Source organism: Besnoitia besnoiti, assembly GCF_002563875.1.
Source record: "Besnoitia besnoiti strain Bb-Ger1 chromosome Unknown contig00014, whole genome shotgun sequence".
Taxonomy (NCBI): Eukaryota; Apicomplexa; class Conoidasida; order Eucoccidiorida; family Sarcocystidae; genus Besnoitia; species Besnoitia besnoiti.
In genome coordinates, this window is record NW_021703916.1 from 1,208,916 (window position 1) to 1,236,375 (window position 27,460).

General features: G+C 58.3%; 3 protein-coding genes across 3 annotated transcripts; 2 read left to right on the forward strand and 1 right to left on the reverse strand.

Moving 5' to 3' along the window:
• Positions 1 to 925: 925 nt before the first annotated feature.
• Positions 926 to 1,660, reverse strand: BESB_026450 (uncharacterized protein; the record flags this gene model as incomplete). The annotated part of the gene is made up of 1 exon (XM_029361325.1): positions 926 to 1,660. The coding sequence occupies one exon, from the start codon at positions 1,658 to 1,660 to the stop codon at positions 926 to 928; it is 735 nt and encodes a 244-aa protein (XP_029215680.1).
• A 4,370-nt stretch (positions 1,661 to 6,030) lies between these two features.
• On the forward strand, positions 6,031 to 11,969 carry BESB_026460 (uncharacterized protein; the record flags this gene model as incomplete). The annotated part of the gene is made up of 4 exons (XM_029361326.1): positions 6,031 to 9,889; positions 10,156 to 10,684; positions 10,846 to 11,089; positions 11,334 to 11,969. The coding sequence occupies 4 exons, from the start codon at positions 6,031 to 6,033 to the stop codon at positions 11,967 to 11,969; spliced, it is 5,268 nt and encodes a 1,755-aa protein (XP_029215681.1).
• Positions 11,970 to 16,296: 4,327 nt separating this feature from the next.
• Positions 16,297 to 26,297, forward strand: BESB_026470 (uncharacterized protein; the record flags this gene model as incomplete). Its single annotated transcript, XM_029361327.1, has 15 exons — positions 16,297 to 17,710; positions 18,105 to 18,287; positions 18,565 to 19,549; positions 20,021 to 20,492; positions 20,823 to 21,176; positions 21,607 to 21,715; positions 22,072 to 22,541; positions 22,990 to 23,068; positions 23,400 to 23,543; positions 23,909 to 24,030; positions 24,335 to 24,446; positions 24,868 to 24,938; positions 25,193 to 25,325; positions 25,762 to 25,850; positions 26,199 to 26,297. The coding sequence occupies 15 exons, from the start codon at positions 16,297 to 16,299 to the stop codon at positions 26,295 to 26,297; spliced, it is 4,836 nt and encodes a 1,611-aa protein (XP_029215682.1).
• Between the last annotated feature and the right edge of the window lie 1,163 nt (positions 26,298 to 27,460).

The window sequence follows — 27,460 nt, forward strand, 5'->3', positions numbered from 1 at the left end:
GCGGTTGGCTAAACAAGGGAGGGTACTCTCGCGAATCACCAAGAAGTGATAGTTTTGGGCGCTCGCTAACGAGCTGAGTTCTCGCACGCAGCTGGTAGCTTTCAAGACGCGGCACCAACTGATCTCCCCACGTCAGAGGAAGACACTAAGATTACTGCAGTGGTACCTGTCGATCCCGTGAAGCAGACTTCTGCAAGCGTCTAGCATTCCAGAGTTGCTGCACCCTTGAGTCCTGGAATGCCGCAGTTGTGGAACACTAGAGTGTTTAGGCTCCCGACAGGATTGTGCACATATGGAACCAGGTTGAATTACGGCGGTGCCGCAATTCGTTGCGACTTCCAGTTCATCGATTAGGAATCTCACGCCACCCTCCAAGAGATAGCCTTCTCATGCAACAAAATCAACCCTTTCCTTCGTGCTGGTAGCTGATTGCCTTGTAAGAACCGATGGTGCAACAGCTCGTTAAAGACCACCAGAAGCAATGTAGCATACGCGTTCAAGTTCCCGTTCCTGGCAGCAATTGTGGAAGTTCATGCCCGCAAAGTTCATCGCTTCTGTGCCTGCTAAGACCAGGCAAGCAAGAACGCACGCTGCTTGAAAGTGTTCAAAACCCCTGCGTTTTCCCCTATAGTCCAGTACCTTATCAACTGCGTCATGGCAGGCATGCCCTCCCCGTCCTCCTGCCCAGTTGCTTCCGCTGTAATGAAATCTGAGCGCATCCTGTGCTCAGCTCTTCATCCCACCTCGTGTCGTTCTAGTTCTGCACTTCCGCTCAACATTTCTTTGCGACCCTGTCGCAGAAAGAACGCCGCTGGGGGCTCTCCCATGAATGCGCCATGAGCAGACCCTAGGGGCAGGCAAGGTAATCCGCAGAGAGTATATCCGGCAGCGGGATTTACGCGGTGCGGCTTACCGACGAAGAGCATCAGTTGTTCGGAGAGGGCAAGTCGCCATCCGCTGTATCCGTCACTGCAGTGTTGTAGCCCTCTCTTGAAACGGGTGCCTCAGAAGACGGCCCATCGTCAAACGCAGCCGCAAGGGTTGGCGAAGGTCGCCCCATCTCTGCAACACCTATGCCGGAATCAATCGCGGCTGCACCGGGAGCAGGTGTTGGGGGAGGCGTCGGAGGTTCTTCTTGTAGTAAGTTGGATTCGTCACGAGCTCCCTGCCGTTCAGTCCTCGTCACCGGTGCTGAGGGTGAATCATCAGAGACATCAAACTCCGGTCCTGTGGCATGCGGAGGCGCCTTGTCTCCGTGGGGGGGAGGTGGAGGAACCCCTTCCTGTCCGCTAGGGCGCTTGACATCGAATTCAGCCCCCGTCGCTGGAGCTGGAGGCACGCTGTCCTTCGGAGGATTCGCTACAGTCGCGGGTGCCTCAGTCGTAGCAGGCGAGGGCCGTACGTTCGCCAAAGGTGGAACTGCATGAGCGATCGTGTTCGGGGAGGTTTCACTATGGTGGGGCCGCGCAGCTGCATCCGCAGAGGTACTCGGTGCGTGCGTATCGCCAATGTCGTGATCAGTTGCCAAATCCAAGGTTCCAACGGTCGACTGTGAGTGACGCTTTCCTGAGTCAGGGACTGCCTTAGCGTCCTCAGCAGCTGCTGGAGGTCTCGTAAGAAAGGGCCCCTCCTCGGCATCTTTTGAGCCGGGTCCCTGCATCTTGTGCTCAGGGTGGGGAGGAAATTCTTCAGTCAAAGTCAACCTCGGGTGGTTATCTTTACTGTTAAAGCAGCCCATGGCGGCAGATCTGCGTGACACAGACATATCGTGGCAATTTACGCGTCTGTTTTGACCATAGGTGCACCATTTCACGGCGAATGAAAAACCTGTTTTGAGTGTCAAAGCACGCAGATCGATGCAGTTCTTAAGTTCCAAATGGCAAAACGGCCATACGCGAGGATCAGGCCGCTTTCTTATATCGGTCGGCTTACTCCCTCGCCTCCTCCCTTCGATATTTCGGCGGGCACAGGATAAAATGCTTTTACAGGTAGAGCTTCGATGCAGCGGCAACAGTTGCACGAATTCGCCCACGAGCAGTAGCAAGGGCGCTCTAGACATGAGTTCGCGACTGGCGACAGTTCCCGAGTTTTCACAGGAACGGCACACGAATCCACCTCTGAGAGGCCTGGGCTCGATTCCAGGGACTATGAGGCTGTCAACCCGGGATAAATCGAAGACAGGCACCATCAGGAACTACACACTGCTAGCTTTCTGCTTCAGGCAGCTGTCAATAGAGTCGTGACCTCCACAAACAAATGTTCGAAGCGGAGTACCGCTACGCACGAAACCCTCCCGCAATATCGGACATGCTGATGCAGCGGCAGTCTCGATACAGCTCTAGGTAGAAAGTCGGTAATCTGACTCTTACATATTCCATCAAGGTAGAGCAGCAGTCAGCCAAAGGAAGTCACCAGAAGCTTTTTCCCACGCCAGTCATGCCCAAACAGTTGGAAGAAAGGTAACTCGGACCCGGAATGAGCGAGCTTTCAACAACCTTTGCCACATTTGGGAGCCCGACTTCAGAAGATCAACACTTTTCAGGGCGCTGAAGCGTTCATCATCTCACGGTCGAAGGGCTTACCGGAATTACGACTTTCAGCAAGTAAGGGGGCTCAGCAGATAGCAACCAAAGCATAATCCGTGGACATCATAAGATGAGGTAGCCACAGATCTGCTGTAGGAAATAATTTTCGAATGACGGAAGTGAGGGCATATCAGATAGATAACGCTGTAACAACACGCGCACCCACATACCAAGGTTTGAGACTAGTGTGGTTAGCTTCATTTACATTTGTTTTTTGTCAGGTTTCTTTGTCGAGGTGTGTTTCCACACGATGGGCACGGCAAGCACCACCTGGCTCGCTAGCTCGATGTGGCTCAATAGCGGCAGGGAGAGTCGAGAGCTTCGGAACAGAAAGGCTTCGAAATCGATCCTGTCGACAGCGGAAGAAATCGCTTTTATGCGTGCTGACACTTTAGGTTGACACAAACGTCTCGATCGAGGGCGGCCTTAGTCACGTAGCGATGTGAACGAGGGTGCAGTGTTGCGGCGCTGCTGTTGGGCTTTCCATGGATATGGGCGCCGCCGTCCGGTAAGCTTCTTTTTGACTCTGGAGTGCGCACGGCAATCCCAAGCGCTGCCGTAGTGGCACACAAGGACCTCAGAGCAATCCCTGCTGCATGCCAGTCGCGCTGTTCTAGTGCATATGGGCAGGTGTACCGCGAGTGCGCGTTACGTACTCTGAGGCTGCAGTAAAGAATTAGCTCTCCTCGCCCATGCGCATATGTCTGTTCTGTTGCTCTACAGGAAGCATATAAGGTTCACGCCCAACCACAACGGGGCCTTACGAACGATAGCGTTGCTCTCTTTCAAGAAATCAGGCCACCCTTAGCCGTTGAAAAAATCTGCCTCAGTCTCTCGCTCACCGCGAAGAACTGCCACCGATCGCATCCGGGTCGTCTTTCCCCTTCTAACGAAAATTTCGAATCGAAACCGCGAACTACGGTTTTTAGGGCACCGCTATGAGCAACGCTTCCCAACGAGCCTCTTTCGAAGTCCCGTGTGTCATTTCCTACCCTCGTCTTTTCGAGTACGGTGAGGATGCGCCGGAATCGGGCGACTCTCACTGGCGGGTGTAGAACTCAGGAAGAGTTGAGTTGCCGCACAACTCTATTCACAGCTTCATGTATTTCCTGCCCAGAAGGGGCAGCACTGCTACAGAGCCGACGGCAGTATGACCCTACGTACGTTCAGCCTGGGGAGAGCCAGCGGCACCCTCATGCTAGTTGTCCGGGACTTCGGTATCGTGAGGCTGATGGGTATCTGCTTCTGCTCTCATATAGCATTTTGCTGGAAGGGAATGCCGCGAGATGCGCAATAGCGAAGCAGAGCTCAGATTCAAGCACATTTCACATGCAACGACATTTGCTACAGGTGCGATATCTCTATTCAGAGCTCAGTTTCAAGCACATTTCACATGCAACGGCATTTGCTACAAGTGCGATATCTCGATTCCCATCCTCGCAGACGACTTCGTTCTTTGCTGACGGCTGGCGGCACGAGATTGGCGGTCGTAGCTATCTCAGGCTTCCCGAAACCGAGATGCAAATAAAGCGTCTGGTCGTTCTGTGTGGAGCAGAGCACTGCGTTTCATGAGGCGCAGACACTGGCGTGAGACCGTCCTTGAGCATGCTCCGAAAAAAAGACGCTTGATGGGGGTCTCTCTCTGTATTACTATGGATGAACCAACGCACTTCGTGTCATCGTTCGCAATGCCGACTCTTTCTTAGCGACTCTTTTTCTGGTATTCAGTTTTGTCTACGGCACCTGACTCTTTTCTGGTTCATCCGTCACCAGTGCTAATCGCTGCCAGCGATATCGCAACACAGCGCCACCAGAGGCAGGCTAGCACGGCAGTTCTCAACCGTCTTGCCAAATAGGGCCGAAACCGGACGCCAGGGAGCAGGTCAAGACGCACGAAATGCCGGATATCAAGGCAACCATACTCCTGAAGAAGTGCTATCTGCAAGAAATATCGAGGCCAAGACGTAGTCCATGACATATTTTGTCAGATAGCCGTCACTAATACAGTTCATGCAGCATGCGCATTCGTCACTCGTGTCTTTCCAGCCTCGCCGACCGCAGCGTCGGCGGCACTCAAAATCCGTCTCCTCCTGCTTGCTCTGACAAGGCTTCAAGGCGTCCAATTTCCGTCATGGCTGTTTCGCAAGGAAGGAAATAGTCTTTTTGGAGGGCGGCTTGCTTGTATCTACTTGTGCACTAACGCGGCAGTATCCTTGTGCCCCCAGGGGAACAGCAGGCTAGTCGGTCCGGGGCCCGTGACGCGCGACCAGCACCTCGACCGACGGCGGTATTCCGGTCAAAACACCGCCGTATGCAGTCCACTCTCTCTCCGTCTCCCGCGTTGAAACTGTTGCTTTTCATTCCACTCGGGGCTTCGCTTTTCAAAATATGTACATCTTCTGTTAGAGGATGGCTTCTGCTCGTGTGTCTCTGCCCTAGGCCTCGCGGTCGTCGTCCGCTGACCTCAGACGGCCGCCATGGTGCTGGGATGATGTATCGGTGGCGGGTGACCTTACACGGGAAAAACTACGCGTTACTGCAAATGCGTCCGGCTGTAAATCTCGCATTACAACGGAAGCGGGAGCACCGACTAATGGCGTCTTGGTGGCGTGGAACTGTATCTTGAGGGAGTTCGGTGCCACCTCGCCCCCGTGCTGGCTGAAGCTGGCGTCCCGCCGCCGCCGCTAATCGATTTCCACATGCAAGTAAGTGCCTGTAATTCAATATGTGAGTTGTACCAATTTTGTGCTTCTGTCTCGTGTCAGTGCATGGTGATTACCTCATCGAGTTCGATTCAGGTTACCGACTAAGTGAGGCCTGTCGGTCCAGCAAGCAGGAATGCGCCTGCGTGGCACTGAGGTCACGTACAGGGCTACGCAGAGCCACGTCGAACTGTTTGGCACAAACACTGTTTGGTTTACTTGTTTGCCGAATTTAGAAGATCGTATTGCATGGCCTGGGGTCATCTGCACCCAATTTCTCCGCGAATAAGGGTCCAGAAGGTCTGCAGGAGTCCGTGTCTTTCCCGCCTTCACGTCGTCGTCTAATCTCGAGACCGTGGGCGAATCCCTAGTTCGCGCTTCTCTATCTCGTGTAATCTCGATGGCATTCCACCAAAAGGCAGTCTGTCAGCTCTGTGGGCGCGCGGGTGGCACATACGACGTGGAACTTCTCGGGTTCAGTTTCGGATGGTTGGCGCCGTCGCCAACGCGCGGGCATCCGTGCGGCGGCCGGCATTTCTACGTCCCCGACGAACCTGGCGAGCCGAGAGCACTGAATGAAAGGGTGTCACGCGAAGGCACGTATCCAGTGCAACTGGACAACTACCTGTTGACGGTCGGCGTTGCGTGTTCGGTTGTGCACCATTGAGTGCCGCCCCCCCCCCATACCCCCCCTACCCCCCCTCCGCGTTTTGAAGGGTGACCAGTTCTTATCCGTAAATACCATGGGAGCAACGAATTCCACGTTTCAGGAAGATGATTCGGAACCTATTGAGGTGGCAGTTGCCACAGGGAAGCAGCTTACCGACTGGGAATTTCTTCGCTCCAGCATTGTGGGGCGGCACTATGGCCTGGATGCCGCGGCTCTGGAGAGCTACAGCCATGCTGGGGTCCTTGTTCAACAGCTGCCCTCGAAAATTTCACCTCACAGATCTAGTGAAGACTCGGGAAGACACGGTCTCTCTTCAGATTTACCTGAACAGACTCGACGGAAAACGTTGTCTCACTGCCGCGGAGAAGTCTTTTCGCCCTCTCCGGGTGTTTTATCCATCTCTCGCGCCCTCTCTCCGTCAGCCAGGTACAATGCGTCGTGTCTCGGCAGGCGCTCGACCATTGCGCGAGAAGGCCGGACTCTCAACAGGAAGCTGGCCTCTGCACACATGAACTGTCTCATCGGGGGACACGCGGCGGAGGTCAGCGACGCCTCGCCTCCATCTGTAGAGGACGAAGGTGGCAGCACAAGGGCGCCGAGTTTCGAAGATATTCTCAACAGTTCAAAGCAGACTCCGTGTCCCATCCTGTACACAGCTGACAGGCCCCGAAGCTTGCCTCAAGGAGGCAAGAAGCGTCGATCGGCGACGGCTAAGACTCCCCAAACGGAGAGGACTCTGACTTGCGTCGAGAGTACCTCCGCTTTGTTTGGCGGCTGCACGCGTTCCACCGCAGGCTCGCTTGCGGAGAGTGGGACCCGTCATGGTGTGACAAACACTCGCGACACGAGGCCGGATGCATTCTTGGATCAGGCTTTTTGCGGGGACTACGTTCGTTCGGTCTCCCTTCGTTTGCCTGTCAGCTCTGAGAAAAAAACCATCTCGGGGAGTGCCTTTTTCGCGGCCGGGGAACTTTTCGAGACTTCGCCAACGGCTTTCTACAGGCCAGGGAGGCGCGTCTGTGAACCAGAGCGGCGTCCACTTGGCAGCGGAGAAGAAAAAGCAGCCTGTTCGCCCCCCCCCACTGCCACCGGGCCCTCCGACAAGCGGTGCTGGTGTTCGTTTCAGTCGGAGGAACTCCCCCACTCTTCCTCCGTTGTCTTCTTGGGCTCTCCAGGCTGGCCGTCGCACGCGGTTCCACTTCGTCTGCTTCTGCATGTCGCCCCCGAAATACCCCCATCCTCTCTGCCGCCTCTCCCCCACAGCGACCGCAGAGGGACGCGCTGTCTCATAAACCATAGCCCGGTTGTCGCGCTGCTGCACACGCTGCATTTGCTTCAGCGCCGTGTGCAGGCAGACGAGGCGTCTCGGGGCAAGCGGAAAGAGGGGCGCGATGCTAGCCCTTTTCTTCCACGCTCGTTTTTCACATTCGGTGGGGAGTCAACAACGGATGGAGGCGGCAAGCGTCTGTCTCATGATGCTGTCTCTGCCAAGAGAGAGACGCTCTCGAGCCTCGTCCAGGAGGAAGGCGAGACAGCTACCTCACAGGTTTCCCCCTCTCGATTTCCACTCCCCCCACCTGGAGGAAAACGGGGTAGCGCCGTCTCTGAGCCACAGATTTGGGATGCAGACGGCCCGGTCTCTTCCAGGGGGTGCCTAAGTCCAGCGGCAGAAAACAGCGCTTCAGGACATCTTTGTGTCTCGCGTGCTTTTCTTCCAGTGCGCCTCCCTACAGAGTCTGCTGTCGCACAGATCCTCTTCGGCCCCATGGCGCTTGCGCAGCTGGCTAGCTCGGGTCGCCGTCAAGAAGATACGGCCGAGAAGGCGCCAAAGAGGTCCCCGCTACCCGGGGAGGCTTCGGAGAGGCTCAGATCTGAAGAGCGGAAGTTGCTTGCCGGCGACAGCCGTCCTTCGACTGCTCTAGGCCCGCGCATCGCGTTCTGTTCGCTTCCGTGTGTGGCACTCTTCGTGCTTCAGCACTTCCGGGCTGAGGCATACTACTTGGCGCCCCGTCTCGCACTGGAGGGGCTGCTCAACGCCGGATTGCTTTTTCTCTTTAGGGGTATCTCGTGTCCAGCGTTTTTGCCGTCGCAGACGTGCATAGAAGCCTGGGAAGACAATCAGACGCAGCGAGACGAAGAAGAACTTCACCGTGCGCCGAGCGAAGACGGGCAGACCGGAGAGCAGTGCCGAAGCCTGTGGTTTGTCTCTCCTGCGGAGCTAGGCCTCGACGAGCCTCTTGAGGATGGGCCTGTTGGCGGAGAGGCGGGGTCGCTGAAAGAAGGAAGTCGCCGTCCGCGAGGGGGGCGGGACGCCTCCGCCAGGAAAGAAGAAAAGAAGCCAAAAGCTGCCGCGTGTCAGGCTCCCGTCGCCAAGGTCGGTAGCACGTCCTCTGGTGTGCAGAAGGTAACGCACACGGCGGTATGCAAGCGAACGCTTTTCGAGTCGTCCACGAGAACTCAACATGCCTTCTTTTCCGCGCAGCCGTCGTCGAGTCCGAGTCGCGGGTTGCGTCTGAATGGTAGCGTACAGGCGAGGTGCGGGGGGGACGAGTGCGTGAGCGACCCCTGCGGGCCTCGTTCCTTTGCCTTTGCCTCAGTCGACACGCAGTCCGCGGCGGCTGCGCCCTCCTGTCTGCGCAGGGGAAAGAAGACCCCCCTGATTTCTTTTGTGTCGTCCTCGTCTGCCTCCTCGCTCTCGCTCGCCCTCGATGTCGAGGTCTACGATGACTCCAACGACGAGGCCACGGGTCGCGACGAATGGGATACGACGGCCGCGAACTCTGCCGCGGCTCTGTCTCTCCAGAAGAGACCAGAGAAGCTTTCACAGTTCAGGGAGCAAACCGGAGGAGGGGCGAAAACGGAAGAGGACGCGCCTACGTCTCCCGCCACATCTGCTAGCCCTGGGCGAGACCCTGCGGCATTGGCCCCCGGCAGTCCCCAGTCCCCAGCGTCTGCATCTGCTGCTTTTCTGAATGGCTCCCGCGTGTCGACAGAAGGCCAGCCGCTGAACAACAGACAAACTGCCTTCGTGGTAGGCATGCCGCAGCTCGACTGGATGTGTGGGCACTTCGCTATGGCCGTCGCTCTTGGTGGCTTCGCTCACGAGTTCACCGCTTGTCTCAGTCGCCGCCGACGCCTCCGGCGCGGGCCTGTGCCTCTTTGTTCCCCTCTTTCGGCCGTTCCACAGTTCGCTCTACTTGCTTCTTCACGCATGCCACCACGCCAGAGTTCTCGTTCTCACTCTCATTCTGTCGAGGATGAACTTGGCACCTTTCGTCTGGCGGTAGAGAGACTCCAAGAGGCGCAGGAAGAAAAGCGAGATTACTTTATCACGCACGCTCATCCGCCTCCAGTCAATCTGTCGCTTCGCCGCACTGTGGCAAAGCACACCGGGCGTCAGTCGCGCACGCAGGCTCTGAATCGGTGCGGCGACGGCGAGGGAGACGAAAACGAGCCCAGAGACCGAGGATCGGGAGAAGAGCTGAGGAGGCTGAGGAGCGGGAACCTCGACGAGGTTGAAGACAAACAGAGGCTCGAGCCTGGCGGCGGCCGGGAGCGAGGACTGTCAGCGGAGCCGCGGGCCTCGCAGAAAAGCGTAGGACAGAGCGAGGCAGAGAAAGAAGAGCGACGCCAGTGGAAAAGGCGACAGAAATTCTACGAAGAACGCAGCGGCCTGACCGCCGCCATGGCTGTCTACTGGCAACTGCAGGAGGACTTCGAGGTCTGCTCGCGGTACAGGCAGCGAACAAGTGGAAAGGTCAACGGTGGAGGGGCAGCCCAAGACGAGGCGCCTCCTACTCCGTCTTCGGGTGAAGATAGAAGCAGGTCAAAAGGAGCCTCTGACGCTAGAGAGTTCCACGTTTTCCTAGTCGACGGCACGTGCCGCAGCGAATTCGGAAAAAGCAGGCGCGCGCGAACCCAAGACAGCAAAGGTGCGTCCCCCCATGCGCGTATGCGGTGAGAGAGTTCGGTGACTGTGTGTGTATGCGTGCATTCGTGTTTGTGCGAGCACGTGAAGTTCCCCCCTACAGCACGGGTCATGTAGCGTCGGCCTTCTTCCCCCGCCACTACTTCACCCGTCCTGCGCACGCGTTAATGCATCTCGGCGGATGAGCGACAAATTCGCTCGACAACGCGCAGGCAGGGCTCCACTCGCCCTTCGATGTGCTGTCTGTTTTCCGCGTGTCTCCAACTTCAGACTCTCGGGCGTCAAAAGGCGAAGCCTGCCGGGACGGCGACGGGGCTGCCCTTGCGCCACTCTCCCAGGGGTCGCCGCGGGCGGCGTCTGCAGGGGAATGGGCAGCGTGCAGCCAGGCAGAGGCGCTGCCGGGGGGCGGTAGCGGCTCGGGCAGTGCGGACGCCGAGGCTTCCGGTTTCGCAGCCAAGGAACGCCGAACGGGAACGGAAAGAGATGCCAAGGCGGCTCTCAGGAAGGACGGGCCGCGACGAGGCCGCAGTCCGCAGGACCATGAAGTGGAGGCGGCCTCGCCTGCTGTCTCTCAGTTTAATTTATGGAGCTGCGCGGCGCACTCCAGAGCGACGTCGGCATCTCTGACGGCAGGCAGAGGCAGCGAAGATGAAGACTGCCGAGCGACGACGCCTTTGCGCCATTCTGGCCCGGATTCTTCGCGCGGCGCAGGAGGAGAAGGAGCGGAAGCGCTGGACGGGGGCGACGGCCCTCCCGGCAGCAGCAAGGAGACTCTTGCGAAGCGCAGAGCGCCAAGGAAGTACGCACTCACCGCCAAAAACGAAAAGGAGACATTGTTGCCACCGCGCAGAGCGGGCGAGTCTGGAAGCCCCTGCGGCGCTCGTTCTGGTCCTGCGCACGAGTCGCGGTCTCCGCGACGCATCCCCCGAATTTCTTACGGAGGCTCTTGAAATACGGCAGAGTTCGGGTTGAGTCTGGGCCGCCTTCGCCCTCGCCGAAGCGCGACTTGGCACGCGAAACCGGGAAAAATGAAAGAGGCAGTGTGTCATCGGGGGGCGCAGCCTCGCCAGAAGAGGGCAGAAGAGACGACGAACGAAGGCTGACCGAAAACGGGGACGAAATAGCTCATGTATTCTTGAAGCTTCACACAGTCCTCGCGCTTCTCGAGATTCCCGTCGAAGGCGCAAACCCGGCGAAAATTGAGGTAACTCATCCAGGCATTCCATCTCTCTTTTTACCGCTTTGTGTCTCCCCCCCTTCTGCTTCCTCGTCACTCGCCATGTTTGGGGAGTCGCCCTCCACCCCCCCCCCCCACCCCTGTTGGCTTATTGGCCTAGTGGTTTTGTCATATCATGTCCTACACTGCCTCCGGCTGGTGCGCGGGCCTCTGCAGTTTTTAGCCTCGTTTTCGGTTTCCTCCTCTGTGTGTCTTTCTGTTTCCGTCGCAGGCGGTTCAGAAGGAACTCGGAAAGCACGGGGAGACTGCATTTCACTGGATCTGCTTCACGCCGATCTCTGTCTCCTCGCCTCCTGCGTCTCTCGATCCCGCCTCGTCCAAGCCCGTCCAGGGCCTGCAGGCGTCGTGTCGGTTGTCTGGTCAATCTACGCGTGCAGCTGACACTTCTGCGTCGGTTCTCAGCCCGTCGGCGCTCGCGGAGGAGGGTGCGGCTGAGAGAGCAGGCTCTGAGGCGGCGGTACAGCCTCGCGCCTCGTCGCCGGCAGGGCGGCGACGGGGGCCCCGAACTGCTGAGGAAGGGACGCAGAGAGAGGCGAAAGGAACGCGGATCGGTGGTGCAGAAAGGAGGGGCGATTCGATTGGTGACGCGGCGGCCGAGAAGCAGGTGGAACCGCCGGCAAGTCTCCACCCCAGTGGCAAACCCGTGGAGAGATTCTATTGGTTTTCGTGTTCGATGGGGCCTGGTGACGCACCCCCCTACGCGCCTTTCACTCGGTGCTCTGTGTTGCTCGCCTTCTCAGCAAGTCGTGTGTGGGAGATCCTCGCTAGCGCCGGGGCTCCGTCGTCCTCGACAGTTGTTGTTCTCGAAGAAGTCGTCGAGAGCGGCGCGGGGGGGAGCGGCATTTAAGCAGACTGTCAGCCTTCGCGAGTGTCCCCGCAAATCGTGTTGGTCTCTCTTCCCTCTACATTGACGACTTCCTGTTCTTCCGTCGCGGGGTGCGTTCGCCACTCTCTTGGCTTCCCAGTAGCCGCGAAGTTCGGGGCGCATGACCTTTCGTTTCCGTTATTTACGTGATGCATCTTCCCGTTCGAGGGCGCTCTTTCTACCCTCTCTCTCTCTTCGTTCTTGCTGTCCTCCTGCATGGCTCGCTGTCTCGGCTGTCCCTCTCTTTCGGGGACTCACCGCTATTCTCTGTTTTCTTTCCGGTTCGCGCGTCTAGGTCGTCTCTCCGCGCCGCGGCCTCTCGCACGGCTGCTCTCTCCAGCTTCTCTGCTTGCTGCGATCCCCGCTGTTAGGCGCATCTACATGTATACTCTTTGCACGCTCGCCGGCTCCCGGTCTCTCGCGTGATGCCGGCTGTGAGAGTGGAGTATTCTGTACGCGGGACGAGTCGCCGCGCCGGCAGTTGGCAGGGAGGGTTCCAGCTTCTCGCATTAGGGATTAGGGAGGGCTCCAGCTTCGCGCAATGCGAGAAGCGATTACATTCCGCAGCCTTCTCCTTGGAGTTACAATTGGAAAGACAACGTGTGGTGTGGGCTTAGCGTAAGCTACGTCTGTGTGGGAAAAGGGTGTGTCAGAGAGATTCTTTGTCCAGTGCAAAGTGTGTTGTCGAAGTTAGTAGCGACGGTGGCGTCTGCTGACCACGCAGTGAAGATCAGAATCAACTACGGTTTTGGGGGATGTGAAGGTGTGCTCACTGCTCTGTCAATAGAGGGACATCTGAACTCTCGGACTCGAAAATAATTGGCTTCCAATTATGTTAATTGGAAATCCAGTTATTATCTTGATTGGTTTTCAATTATCTTCGCAAAGTGCGCTTCTCAGCTCCTTGTGAGCTCGTGCGTCTTACATGCGGTCATCGAGGCGAGGATACCGAGGCAGTCCGTCCTTTAGAGGAGCATGTCTCTTCTGTATCTCACGGTTTCTGACCTCAACTGCCTCTTGGCACCACCGGAATAGCCAAAATAAGGATTTTGTAGAAGCTAGAAGGGGCACGCAGCGTCTTGGGGGCCGCCGTTCAGAATTCGAAGCCTATGCTGTGGAAAGTCGCTCGAGTTGCGTTGTCACTTCAAAACCAGATGTCGTGTCTTGGTTTCCGATAAAAACGTGACTGGCAGGGAAACGCGGGCAACGACACCACTCTAGCGGGCACGATGCGTTCTGCGGTTTAGACTCTACTGTCTGTTCGTGGAATGCCATCATTTCGACAAGTTTGAAGGCCTCTCTACCGCACATTAACCGACCAGCCGGAACTGTTGCTGATGTTCATATCTGAAAGTGTAAACCCGCGGCAAACACCTCTATAGGAAAGCAACGGCACAACCCACAGATCCGGTAGGACGCCTTCACGTGACTAGCCACTATTAATCGAACGTCAATAGCGCTACAAGGTAGAAAGTGTCTTTTCTTAACGGACTCCACTGCCTTCCGGCTTCCGTGTCGATTGAGGCCTGGCAATTCGTAAAATACGCGTCTAGTCAAATGCGGCCCTGTGAGCACAGTCTGCCCGTCAAAGGGCAGGTCGTCAGGTCGGCTCGACCGGTGGTCACATGCCGAGTTAGATATTTTTGTGCATGGCCTTGCCGCGGAGCATGCAGGAAACAGGAACGTCAAAGACCTCTCTATGCACGCAGAGCAGTGTTTCACGTTGTCTATCGATGTGTGGCGGTGTAGCGGCAGGTCGGTCTGCAGGAATCGAATCGAGCCTGGCATCGTGAGAGCGTGAGCACGCGGCGCAGACGGATTAAGAGTTTCTACAAAAATGAACCCGCTCGCTTCCTTGTCCGCATATTACAGCCTGCCTCTCGAGTCTCCTTTCTGTTCTGAATGACCTCCCATCGAATGGAATGGAAAGTAACTGTGGAGCCCACACGCAACCGATGTGCGGTTGACCCTCGCTTGGGCCCGCAGTCGAGCGGATTCGCTGAATCCTCGTGTGTCTCAGCACTGGAGTCTGCCCGCTCTTCAGGTGGAACAGGAAAAAATGGGAGAAATGAAGGTCCAGAAGAGGAATTTCCGGGGACAGGCGTTGACTGTGGTGAGCTCTGCTGTCCCTGCCTCTTTCTTCGTCCAGGTGACTGGCACGCGCGCCGCTCTCACGGCGCAGGACTTGCGCGTTGGCAGTCTTATCTTCGGGCAGGGTCACATGTTGCCCTAGCAGCGCTCTTCTAGCGACGAGTAGAGCGTATGGAAGACAGGGGAGGAGGGACGTAGCACGAGGTTGAAGCGTTTCGCTACCTGATCGTGGAAGAAGCGTGCGCGCGCCCCTTTTTTCTGCAATACCAAAGAGAAGAAGCCAAAATTCGGAAGGGAAACGGTTCTTGACTAGGAGGCCGCGCATGTGCGGTTGAGTGTAACGCTTTTTCGCTCACCATGCAGGACGCTGGGCGCGTTTCGTGTTTTTCCTCTCGCCGTAGTTGTTTCCGGAGGGCCTGTGGGTGGCGACTTGCGTCTTCCACGCCTCGAAAGGGTTCGTTTCCCTCTAGAAAGAAATAGCTGAGAAAACGTCGCGCTTTTCACCTGGCTGTTGTGCGCTTTCTCTCGGCGCGCGGGTGATGCGCGTGCGCCTCGGATGACGAATAGCTTGCAGAGTCTGAGGAAGCCAGTGGCTCAAAGCTGGAGAAAGAGATGAAAGACAAACCAGAATGGATCGGAGTTTTCATCTGTGCTCTTCTTCTCGTCGTTCTTTTCTGCGCGGGGCGCTAATGACAGGCTGCTGACCCCGTCCATATCTTTCGCGGAACTCGTGTTAGGCCCCCGTCCCTCCTTCTGTCAAGACGTCCGCGGACTTCAGTTTTTTTCCCCTACTCTCTGTGGCCTGAACTGGAGCTCTGCACCGATTTGGTCGCTGTCAAAAAAAGCCGGGAAGAGAAAACGCAATTTCTGGCCTGCGGGACACGACAGAAAATACGCGGCGTCCCTCTCTGAAGTCTGCTTTTTCTTTTTCCCGTTTCCCACTCTCTCGGGCTCAGCGGCAGCTGATTTCCAGGCGTTTGTTGCAGAGGAACTCCCTTCTCTCCAACTGCCGCTCCTCTGCTTCTGACACTAACGGTGGCTTCTCTCGAGTCAATTCTGTCGAGTGACCTCTTTGCCCTGCCCGAGCGCTGCATCTTCAAGGTTACCAGTCACGGACTTCTGCCTTCTATATTCACGAACCCTCTTTCCGCATTGTCTGTGATTTTTTCCTTTCCTTCGTCTGGTAGACATGTCGTAGGGCAGAGCGTTCTTTCGTGGAGCAGGAAACACGCTGCGAGAGGAAAGTGGAAAGGGTGTGCTTGTCTGGCAAATTCTGCGGTGTAGCTACCCTTCAGCAGCCTCGGGAAGGGTCCCCGCCTTTTTACTCTAGGTTTGGCAACCTAGTTTCATATTAGTCGCCGAAAACTGGAAATTCCGCGTTTCCTCTTCTCGTCTTCCGCTTCAGCCTGCGTCAGGCCCATATCTGGAGGCCAACGCAGGATCGCTCATCCTACAGGGAGAAGTCGCCGCATTTCCCTCAACAAATTCAGCTGTGCCGCAGGACGCTCCGCAAGCGCGTGAGGCATCTCGCGCTTGCCACTTCAGCGTCCAGAATCCACAGGAACTCGTTTTGTCCGTCTCTCACACGTTTCCCTCTGCAGCGCCTGACAGCTGGCTAGTCTTCATTGAGTCTCTCAGCTTCTCTCTTTGCTGTCCTTGCAGGTCTACTCAACGCCTTTTTGCGTGGTTCTGTCTATTCCGCGGGCGATTTCGTTTCAGCTTCTCTTCTTCCACATACCCATTAACTCGCCTTTTCTGTCTACTCCGGAGGTGACCCTTTCGCTGCCTCTACTTGGCGCCGCCCGCTGGTGTTTTCGTTTGCGCGTGTCGTTCACCCCTTCGGCCACGTCCTTGGGAAGTGTCGTGCCTGTCGCGCACTGGTATTTCATCTCTGCCAAAATTCTTCGTATTCCCTCACTGTCGTCGCGCGTCTTGCTTGACACGCATCAGGCAGGGCCGCCGCGGTCTGCTCTCAAGCTGTGCCGTTTGCCTTCGTCTGTCGTCTTTTTCACTGCTTCCTGTTCCCTTCCTTTCGAAGGGTTGCACCAGCTCCATGGAGCTGGAGTTCGGGTCTCTGTGAGCGGCTTCTTTTCTTATGTCTCCTCTTCTGTTGGCTCTCTGAGTCTCTCGCGCGCGCTCGATGGAGCTAATGGACGGCGAGTAGTTTTCCTGCCTCGTTTGACACGTCGCCGTTGCGGACTGCGAGTCAAGACGCACCATGGCCTCTCTATCTTCGCGTACGCCAGCAGAGGGTGCCGTGGTTGTCTCTCCGTCTTCTCCTGCCTCTTCTCCGAGCAAGTCCTTTGTCTTCTCTTCGCCGTCGCGAGGCTCCTCTCCCACGGTATCGAGTTCTTCCATGGCTTCCGCTTCGTTTGCGGAGCCTGTCGCCGCTTCTTCACCTTCGCCGTTGCCTGCCGTGTCGCAGACATCGCCGCCTGTGGGCGCGACGTTGGAAGCGCTCTCGAGTCCCGGCGCCTTCCAGGGCCCCTCGCCGCCGGCGGAACAAAGTGTGGCCTGGTCGGAAGCCGCAAGTGTCGAAGATGATGCAGCAGATGTGCTGAAGGCGACGGCGGCGATTGTGTCAGCGTCTGTTCCCCCCTCTTTGAGCCAGTTCGACGCGCTCCCTCCTCCTGTCCACTCCTCCTCCCCGCCCTCCGGCCTGTCCTCACCTCACGTCGGGCGCCAAGCGACGCCACGCGAGGCGACGAGGCTCTTTGAAAAGCGCGTGAACGCTGCCAGAGAGGCTGCCAAGGACTGGAGTCCGCAGGGCGCAGCTCCTCACTCTGAAAACCCCGTCGGGATGGAACCGCTGGACGAGAAGAGCACCCAGGCCGCGGAGCTCGAGGCTGGAGAGCGTGACGGGGGAGAGAAGCGAGAGACCGCGGAGGAGGAGTGGGAGAAGGAGGGCGCGTCGGCAGAGTCCCGCGGGAGAGGCGAGGGGCGCTCTGTGGCATCGTCTCCGTCGTCGGACGCACCGCCTCGTGCGCCTCTTCCGCAAGAGTCTCCAGCGTCTGCGGGGCTTTTTCCTGTGGCGGGCTCCTCCCCCTCGCCTGCCTCGTCGCCTGCGGCGACCGCGAGAGTTCTGCAGGCGCTCGTCGCGGCGCCCGCGCCAGGCAGCTCGCCGTCTCAGCACCACGACGAGGCAGTGCGCGAGGCTGAACAGATCCTGGCGAAGCAGATGAAGGCGCTGGCGTCTGCGGAAAGCGCGGGCACGGAGGAGGCTGCAGGGAAGCCCCCAGTGAGAGCGACGTCTTCTTCGCCGCGCGCGGCCTCGTCCGCGGGGCTGGTGAAGGTGCTGAGTGGGAGCGGCAGCGCGAGTCTGGTGCGGCGCGGAGACGAGGGCAGCTTGCTGCGCCTTTTCCAGTCCGAGTACTTTGACGCCTACTTCCACATGCACTACCTCTTCCACAGACAAGAGCCCGGCGTCCACGAATACCTGGTCAACTTGCTCTACGTGAAGCGGACCGACGAGGACATTATCTTCTACCTGCCGCAGCTCGTCCAGCTCTCGCTCGTCCGCTTCAAAACGTCTTCGCTGCACCGCTTCCTCCTCGACAAAGCAAGTAAAAGCATGCATCTCGCCCTCATGGCCTCCTGGCTGTACCAGTCCATGGTCGAAGACAAAGTCACAGGTACGTCCAGAGCGCAGGAGTCGCCAGCGACAGCCCCCAGCGGCAGCCCCCCCCCCCCCCCCCCCCCCCCCCCCCTCGGCCCCGCCCGGGGGCCAACTTGTGGACAGACGCTGCGAAGGTGTCGCGAGACGGAATGGCACGCAAGAATGTTCCGACCGCGTTTGTCTTTAGGGTCTAGGCCTGCCTCGTGTGTGTGAATGCTGCGGGCGGGGGGGGGGCGGGGGACTGTGACCTGTCCCGCCCGTGTCCCTCGGCATGCGCGGGGAGGAGGCGCTTCTTTTTAGGCAGTCAGTCTCCCAGTTCAAGTCACTGCGAGCTGCGAGGCGCCGAAAGAGGGCACGCAGTCTGCTCAGGGCGCCACACCGACAGCATATTTTGTTTCTCGTATTCTCAGGCCTGGAAGAGGCTGCGCAGAAGATGACGCAGGAAGTGGAGATGGCAGTGGTGAACTGTAAGCCGCTGGGCGCCGGCGCGCATCACGGCTGGAGTGCAAAGCCAGAGAGAGACGCGGAGACGAAGCGAGACGAACGAGGGAAGCAGAAGAGCGACGCGCTGTCCGTGGACCTCTTCAAGAGACGTAAGTCAAAACATGGAAAGACGAAACGCGTGCAGATGCGTGTGCGTTGTCTTCTTGTCATTTGTGTGGGCCTTCGTGGAAAACACCACCAAGACCGGGAAGGAGATGAACCGAGCGAAACAGCGAAAATGGCATGGCATGCAGAGAAGGGCAGACGCAGTTTAGGGAGAGGGAAAGAGAAGGAGGGAGACTAGGCGCTTCCCGTAGCCTGTCTGCCCGGCTTGGCGCCTGATGATCTGTCATTCGCGTGCACCCACACGCCTTTTCGTTCGTTCAGGGCGCATCGTTCAGCTCATCCGTCAGCACCAGCGTTCCCTGGAGCAAGAGGCCGAGAGCGCGGAGACTTCGCACGCTGCGTCGTCGGCGCCGCCGCAGTCTGCGCCTTGCGAAGCTGAGGGCGAGCGTCTGGCGGGCTCGGGGCGAGAGCCGCGCGACGGGGAGGGACGGACTTCTCCCTCTTCCGCGCCGTCCCCCGAGTCTGCCAGCGCGTCTTCTCGCGCATGTGGCGATCCCTCTGCGGCCAGAGAGGGCAGTTCAGCTGAGGGGGACGAAGAGAAGGAGGAAGGGGGTCACGCGTTGCCGCTTCTTTCGTCTGTCGTCGCGTCTTCTTTCTCTGTCGCGGAGAGCGACCGCGAGTCTCCCTCGTCGGCGTCGCCGACGCCAGCCGAGTCGCGCGCGTCGCCGGAAAGCTCGTCTCTGTTGTCTTCCGCGGGCGCTTCATCCGCCTCGCCGTCTCCGTCTCCGTCTCCGTCGTCGCCGCCTTCGCCTGCTGCGAGTGTTCGCCGGCGCGACCCGACCTCGCGCGGGACGCTGCCTGTAGGCACCGTGCTGCCGCGGATGCCGCCGAGTCTGCGGCATCTCACGGGCGCGACGACGCTACCGGGTGCCAAGGTGAAGCTGCCCTCGGTGTACGGGAAGCTGGGAAATCCCCTCTCGCTGTCCACGCTCCAGCTGCCGCTGCTCTCGCCGGCGCGTTGCGGCGGAGGCGCCCGACGCCCAGCCGGCGAGGGGGAGGTGCAGGGCGGGGGTGGCAGCAAGGTCGAGGCCGGGGAGGGGCGCACGCAGCCGCAGCCGCGCGAAGAGGAGAAAGGCAGGCAGGTCAGCGACGGCTGGGGGAGAGACGGCCAGGGCATGGAGGAAGAGCTACAGCAGTTCATCATGAAACAGAGAAGATGCGACTACTTTAACACGCTTAACCACTTCATCTCGCTCCTCATCGACGTCTCCAACGCCCTCGCCCTCGAGCCCGACAGATCCCTCAGGTAGGCGAGGAGGCCGAGGGGTCTTGACCCGATTTTTTCGCCAGGAAGGTGTCTTCCGCGCGAGAGACTCTCTCTTTTGCGGTTTCAGGTTTTCGTCTTCTCAGTGTTTCCTGGCGGTCTCCGGCCGTCTGTGCGCTGTCGCCCCTCTGCACTCGCTGTCCCGCCTTCCTCCCTCTCCAATCTGTGCCGCGCGCAGCCGCTGCGGCCTCCCCGGCCTTTCGCGCTGTCTGCCGGATAAAACCTGTTGTGTCTATGGTCATAGTGAAGAGAGCGACAGGCCTGCCAGCGGATTAGAACTGCATCGACTTCCGATTCACTTTGCGAATCGTGTGCGGACTTGTGTCTTCTCCGAGAGGTGCTGAGAAACGTGTATTTGTCGCCGTTGCGTGGAGTGTATTCTGATGCGTAGCTGCGCGTCCTGCAGGGGCAAGAAAGTCATGTCTCTTCTCTGTATCTTCTTTTTTCTCCCAGGCCTTCGCTTTTGAGTCACTTTTTGGAGAGTCTGAACAGCTGGATTCTGTGTCGGCGGCTGTACGTCGCGGCGATGATTGGCACGTCGACGATGACGGGTGTGACGATTCCGTTCCACGAGGTCGGCTTCGATCCCAACGAAGACGCCCACGGGACGATGCGGGCCGCCTCCTCTTCCTCCTCCCACGCCTCCTTCGCCTCGCTGCGGTCGGGAAACGCCGCTTTCCACGCGGCGCCGGCCTCGATGCTGACTGCGGGCGCCCACGGCGGTATGCATGCGCGGAAGAAGGGTGCTCAGGCCGCGCTGGCGAGACGCGGCGAAGACGAAGAGCGCAGACGCGCGGTAGCCTCCAACGACGATCAAGTGCACTCGCTGCAAATCCTCAGAGTGGAGGTCAAGGAATGTCGCGCCCTCAGCTCCAAGAAACGCGTGCCTTACCTCCTCGTGTTCGAGGTCGCCGACCTCGACGAGGTGAGTGGAAATTGGTAGAACAACTGTTTAGGCATACGGGGCGATAGCGTTGCCGCATTGCGGCGCCTTGAAACACGGAAGTGCATTCAAAAGGTGTAAGGGGGAGAGGATGCAGCGGACAGACAGCAGCGTGGAGGCGAGAGGAGAAGAGACTAGGAGAGCGACGAGGTGGAAAGCGAGCGCAGCGTTCAGGCTCAAGGGAGAGGAAGCAAAGGAATTTTCGAGCTTCCCTCGAGTACAAGTACACGGTTTGGTTGTCTCCGTGGTGCGCTGCCGCTTTGCTTTCTGCCGCATCAGTTCCCTTCTGGGCCGTCGCTCCTTTTCCTTCAGGACTTGACGCAGTTCGAGGACGTCGCCGACCTCGCCTCCTCGTCGGAATCCGCTGCCGCAGCCCGCACACCCGGCTCCAGTTCGTCTGTGCGCTCCGGGGCGGCCTCGCCGTCTCCCTCGTCCGGCTCGCACCGCCACGCGCAGGGCGACTCGCGGTGCGGGTCGCGTGCCGCAGCCTCGCCGTCGTCGCCGTCGAGCTCTGCGCGAAGAGACGACGAACACAAGCACAGCAGCAAGGCCAACAGACGGAGAGACGAAGACGGGGAGGTCGCGTGCGCGCGGCAGACCGACTCCCCGCCCGCCCTCCAGTGGTCGTCGCTCTACGTCTACGAGGCCATCGTCGAGGAACTCAAGGTCAGACACGCCTTCGAAATATACATACATATATATATATATATATATATATATATTTACATATATATACCTACATATACATGCATGCATACATAACACACATACAACTACGCGTACGTATATATATATATATATATTATATGAGGGTATGTATGTGCGTGTACGTGTACAAGGAGACTGGCACTTGCAAGGAAGTAGACCGACTTACATATATCTATATGTGTACGGACGTTTTTTGATTTTCGTATGAGCGCGTTTGCGATTCCTTCTGGTTGTTTGTGAGCGGATGTTGTTGGCGCCAAATCTTCGTGAAGGCCGCGCGAGTCCCGCGCGGGCGCATGAGCGTGTAAACATGTGCGTCGGGTGCAGGGGCTTAGAGCGTTTCGTGTCTGGAACTTCGACGCTTTTTGGTTCTTTTCTTCGCTTGCAGCAACAGAAACTCCTCGTGTCGAATGCGGAAGACGAGGACGGTGTGACGACAGTCCGCCGGGCTCTTGGTCTCATTCCATCGGATCCTGCTCCGTCGACGGCGGCTCCAGGTGAGAGTTCTCTCGAGAAGTGACGAAAACAGAACGTACAGGGCGTGAGTAGACGACAGAGGCGAGGCGGGCGCCGCTTTTTCTCCTCTTCTCATCTGGCTGTTGTGATCCGGCGTGCGCGCTCAACCGCTGCGGCAGACACAGGTCTGATAGGCGTTTGCGTCTGTGGTGCTTTTCCTCCTTCCGTTGCGTAGCTGTGGCCATGGAAATGGATTTTTTTTTTCAAGTCACAGCATGGTTCACAAGCTAGTTGGTAGCTGAATGCCGACGCCTAGGCGGGGGACGAGTGTGTAGATCGCGCCCGCCAGTGTGCAGGAACCAGCAGAGTCGCGTGTGTTTTCCTGTTTTCTCTTTAGCAACTCAGTCAGTCTCTTCTGCGTCAGCGTCTACGGCCTCCGCGCCCTCGACTTCTTCCTCCTCGTCTACACGTCCCTCGGATCGCTCGTCGCTGTTTCTGTCGTCTTTCCTCGGCGGCGCTCTCTCTTCGAGTTCGCAGTCGTCGTCAGCCTCTTCGGCGGCCTCGACAGCGGGCGCGTCGCTTCCTTCGCCCTCGGAGGCGTCTCGCGCGGCCTCGCGGGGCTTCTTTGCTGGGCTGGAGTCCTTCGCCTTCTCCTCCTCGGCGTTCTCCTCCTCCACGTCCGGCTCCTTTGGGCTCCTGCAGGCCGCCGGCCTCGGCGTGCGGGCTCCAAGCCCCGGAGCCGACGGTCAGAAGGACGAGGGAGGCCGCAAGGCTGGAGACAGTGGAGACGGGCAGGAGGCGGAGGAAGTCGAGATCGCCCAGGGAACGGCGCTCGGACGAATGACCAAACAAAAAAAGCAACTTTGGGTGAGACAGGTCGCGAAGGATCAATTCTGCGGGGGGCGGGGGAGAGCTTTCGCTCGCCGAAAATCAGAGACGCGTCATATATTGTGGGTCTGTTCAGGGGGACGAGGGACGCCTCCGCGAGCTAGGGACAAGTCTATCCATATAAATGTTTGTATTTGAGTATGTGTGTAGTCTCTCGAGCGTGCATGGGAGTGCCCGCCAGCGATAAGTCGCCGTCTGCTGCGCGAGGAAGTCGTTTGCATTTTGGCTGCTGATGTTGCTCCGGCGCGGTCGCGGCAGTGCGCGGGAAAATGTGTCGCGGGGTTAGAGCCCCGAAGTGGATCCCCCTCCTCCGCCTGCAGAAAAACAGGATGTGTGTCTTTGGTTGGCGTTCGTTGGCGCGTGGGAATCGCTCGCGCTCGGCTCGACGTCATCTGCCATTCTTGTCTGTGCGCGGCGCTCCATGCAGGGCGAACTCTGGGGCGATAAGCGAGAGCGACTGCGGCGGCGATCGCCCTACGGACATTTGCGGTCTTGGGACATTCGCTGTAAGTGAAGGAAGGGAAATTTTTCGTGTTTGAAGAACAGCGAGCCGTGTTTCGCACTCCGTGCGTGGCAACCAGGTTTCTCGCGAGTGAAGGTTTCGAGACCCTCGAGATTCCTTTCGGCAAATCTTCCTGTGCAGCGCACACCTGTGTCTCGTGTGTCGGTGTAGTGCCTGCCAGAAAGGTCGAGATCCGGTCATCAGGAGGGGCAAGGGCTACGCGCAGTGCTTTCCTCGTGTCTGCGTCGACGTGTCTTCTCGAGTCGAGAGGCTCTCCGCTCTCGGATCTGGAGTTTTTGACTTCCCGGGTCGCGGTGTGTGTTTCCGCCTCGCAGGCGTGTTGGTGAAGGGAGGAGACGATTTGCGGCAGGAGCTCCTCGCGTCGCAACTAGTGCGGCAGTTCAAGGCGATCTTCGATGAAGCGCGGCTGCCGCTCTGGCTGCGGCCTTACGAGATTCTCGTCACGGGTTCGAACTCCGGTAGGTGTCTTCACGCGGAAAAACTTCTCAGCCAGCCGCGCGACGCTCTCCGCCCCTAAGGGGGGCGAAGGCACATCCACGCTGGGGGGAAGTCGTCTCTGAGAATGAGAAAACGTATGCCGCGACGCGAGCCTCGCAGAGGCGCGGCTCGCCCTACCGAGATGGACGCCCACGTTCATCCGTCGACGGCACGCGGCAATTTTCATTTTTTGCATGTATGTATGTCCTCTTCCTTTTTCTCCTCTTTCACTCTCTCTCGCAGTTGGATGCACGAGGGCTGCGTGTTTGACTGCGGGTGCGTTCTCTTTTTTCAGGAATGGAGCGAGTCTAAAATCCCGTTTCGATTTTTTTTCTGTGGCGTTCAGGCGTGATGGAGTTCGTGCCCGATACTTGCAGCGTCGACGTGTTGAAGAAGCGACACAACACGGATTCGATTGCGAGAGTGTTTGATGTCCTCTTCGCGGACAACCCGTTTGAAGCCAAGAAGGTGAGGCCCGACTGAACCGGCGACAGCCGCTAAGCGAAGAGCGCGGGGGGGGGGGGGGGGGGGGGGGGGGGGGGGGGGGGCGTAAAGAATGCGGAGTGAAACGGCTCGCCGGCCGGGCGACAGAACGGCTGCGGGGAGAAGGGAGCGCGCCTGGAGGGCTGCGTACACGTACCGAAGGCGTCTATTTGAAGTGCGAATGAGGAATGCAGAGGGGGAGAGAGAAGGCAGTTTCGGTGCAGAGGAGAGACAGCGGGTGTTTATGAGAGATTTCACGCGCCTTCGGTTGTTTTTCTGGCGTTTTCAGAACTTCATTGAGAGCCATGCGGCGTACTCCCTCGTCTCCTACTTCTTGCAAGTCAAAGACAGACACAACGGGAATCTTCTCCTCGACGCCGAAGGGCACCTCATCCACATCGGTAGGCTGCTGGCTTCAGCGCTGCGTCGCTCTCGCGCGAGTCTGTGCGCTCCAGAGGGCAACGGTGTCGTTTCCGTCACAGGGACGTTTTGTATGTCTGGTAGCTTGGTCCTCGATGTAGCGCGCTGCTGGAGTGCGTCACAGAGCCGGCATAGAGATTCTCTTTTTTATTCGACTTGGCAGCTGATGGCGAGTTTGTTGGGCTGGTGTGCAGAAACGGCAGCGTGCGCTTATGTGGATATCTCGTTTGCATATATGCAAAGATGCATGCAAGCGATGTATTCGCTCTCTGAATGTATATGCGAGTTTGCGAATTCGTATATGTCTTTGCTCCCTTTTTCTCGGAGTTAGACAGGTTCTATATATGCGTGAAGGCGAGCGAGAGGCAAGCGCGCCGCGTGCTGTCGAGTGTCTCTTTGCAGATTACGGATATCTCCTCTCCAACTCGCCTGGGAATATCAACTTCGAGACGTCGCCCTTCAAGCTTACGCAGGTGAGAGAAGAAGGGCGGAGACAGGAGAGGGCGTCCACGAGGCCGGATTGCGAGCGCGTTGCTCGGCGTCTAGCAACGCGATTAGGTTCTGAACGGGTTTTACGCAGCGAGTCTGGTGGCGGGCAAGCGATGTCGTGCGTGTCGCGTCAACGCACGTGGCAACGTGGAGGCAGCTGCGGACGCGGGCGTTGCGGCTTTCAGCGCCTGAATGTCTCTGCGATTGTCTGGCGTCTGTGGTGCTGCGTGCCTCGCAGGAATTTCTCGACGTCATGGACGGCGAGACGAGCGACAACTACGAATACTTCCGCACGTTGATCATCCGCGGGTTCCTCGAGGCCCGCAAGCACGCAGACCGAATCATTCTCCTCGTCGAGATGATGCTGTCAGGTGCGTCTGCGCGCGACCTGGAGGGGCTAGTCCCCGCCGAGGGTCTTTCTTGGAGTCGTATCTGCTGGGTGTCTCCGCCGGCCCTCGCGTCGGCGGCGGAGGCGTAGACTGGCCTTCGTGACCGCCGGGAAGGCGTCGCGGGATCTGTAGGATGCTGAAACTCGAGAGACTTCCGTTCTCTCACCTGAAGTGGGAAGCGAGCCGCGAGGAGCTTTCCTCACTGGATGTATTTGTGAAACGTTGTTCGTCCGCCACCTCGCCAACATGAGCAGGTTGTTGGGAACAACTTCTCTGTCTAGGGATGGATATGTGCTGCCTCGCTGTTGAGGGCGCAGCTCGGCGTCTGCTGTTGAGGGCGCAGCTCGGCGTCTGCTGTTGAGTCTGCACGCGCTTCCGTCGCGTCATGTGCCGTTCGCTCTGTGCATCGGATGTGCAGCGACCAAGATGCCTTGCTTCAGCGGCGGTCCGCAGTATACGCTCGACTCGCTGCGAGAGAGATTCATGATCGGTCTCCCCGAAGACACGGTAAGCGTGAAACCCCGAGAAAAGGCACCGAGGAAACCACGCGAGTCGGCGCGCGCGGCGGTGCGAGGCCAGTCGAACAGGGCGGGCTTCTGAGGACAAGGGAAGAAGGCGTAGACCCCGCTGCGCACAGTCACATCCACATTGCCGTGAAGAAGTTGTTTAGCAGCGCGCCCGAGGTCGTTCTAAAACGCGCGTGAGCGCAGAATCGCGGGAACAGAAGAGACTAGCATCTGCAGAGAGGGGGGGGGGGGAGGAGGGCGCATGAGCGTTTGTCGGGCTGCAGATTTCTATCTTGGTGGACATACATGTATGTGTCGGTTCTGTGTATGTCTGCGTTGTGTTGTTCAGTGCATCGAGCGCATCGTAGACTTGATTGAGACGTCGGTGAACAACTTCCGCACGGTTCAGTACGATAACTTCCAGCGCATCACCAACGGGATCCTCTGAGGCTTCTCAGAGAAGGCCAGCGGACGACGCAGACGCGCGAGGGAGGGCGTCTTCCCGGGGCGTGTAGGATGTTTCCTGGGGGCGGGGCGGGGAAGGGGGGGGTATGAGAGGAGAGCAGAAGGGAGAAAGCCGCAGGGGAGACGGTCACGCGGAAGGAGAGCTTGCGCAATATCCACCCCGCTGCCGCTGCACGCGAGGCGAAGAAAAACACAGGAAATCTACTTCGGGAAGAGGACGGCGAGAGCGCAGCATTGGCAAGAATACGCGCGGGGTATGCACCGAAAGGGAAAGGCGTGTGTAGAGGAGGCTCGATGAAGCGCAGTGACCTCAGAAAAGACACGCCCTTTTGCGGCGGAATTGCGCGTCGTGTTGTGGGCTCGGCCTCGTGGCGGGAGGAACGAGGGCACAGAGTCGCGAACAAGTTTCCGTCGGAATGTTCGTTGTGTTTTTCAATGAAGCAACTGCCTGGGCACGCGACGCGGATGCGCTGTCAACCTCCCTGCGTTCTCTTCTGCGGCCGCTCTGACACCTCGCGTCGATTCGCAGGTTTCCTCTAGCTCTTGCTCCGTTGCGTGTACCCCCCCTCCCCCCCGCCCTTCTCTCCGTGTGGATTCTGCATGCGCGTGTAGACTTGACGAATTCACGTCAACCAGCGACTCGCTCGAGGCGAGTGGCTTTCGAGGAGATACAAGCAGACGAGGAGGGGGGTTTCACAGAAGACCGAATTCCTTTTTCACGTTGGCGCTTTCTCTAAACCCCACTTAGAGTAGTTTTCCTCCGTGCTTTTCGGTCGCTTGTGCAAATACGTCTACACTGTGAAGGGACGAGGCTCCGCGCAGGCAGCAGGATAACGCCTCAGCTGCCGTGAAGTGGCTGAGTGGAAACGAAAGGTGGCTGTGGCGAGGATTTCTGTAGTGGCATATGAACGGTTCCTCCGTGCGCGGATGTCTTGGGTGATCCCATCCTTTCTGTGTGGCTAGCTTGGCGACAAAACAAAATGCAGATATCTAGTTTTGCCGAAAAAGGGGGAGCGACCGTCTTTGGCATCTATTTTGTTCGTTCTTGCGGAGCCGGATGCGTCTGTTTTTTGCGTCTCTTTGTTGTGAATCCATGTTGGGCTGCGTGTGCGCTCGTCCTAGGAACCGTCAAAACTTGAATGGCTT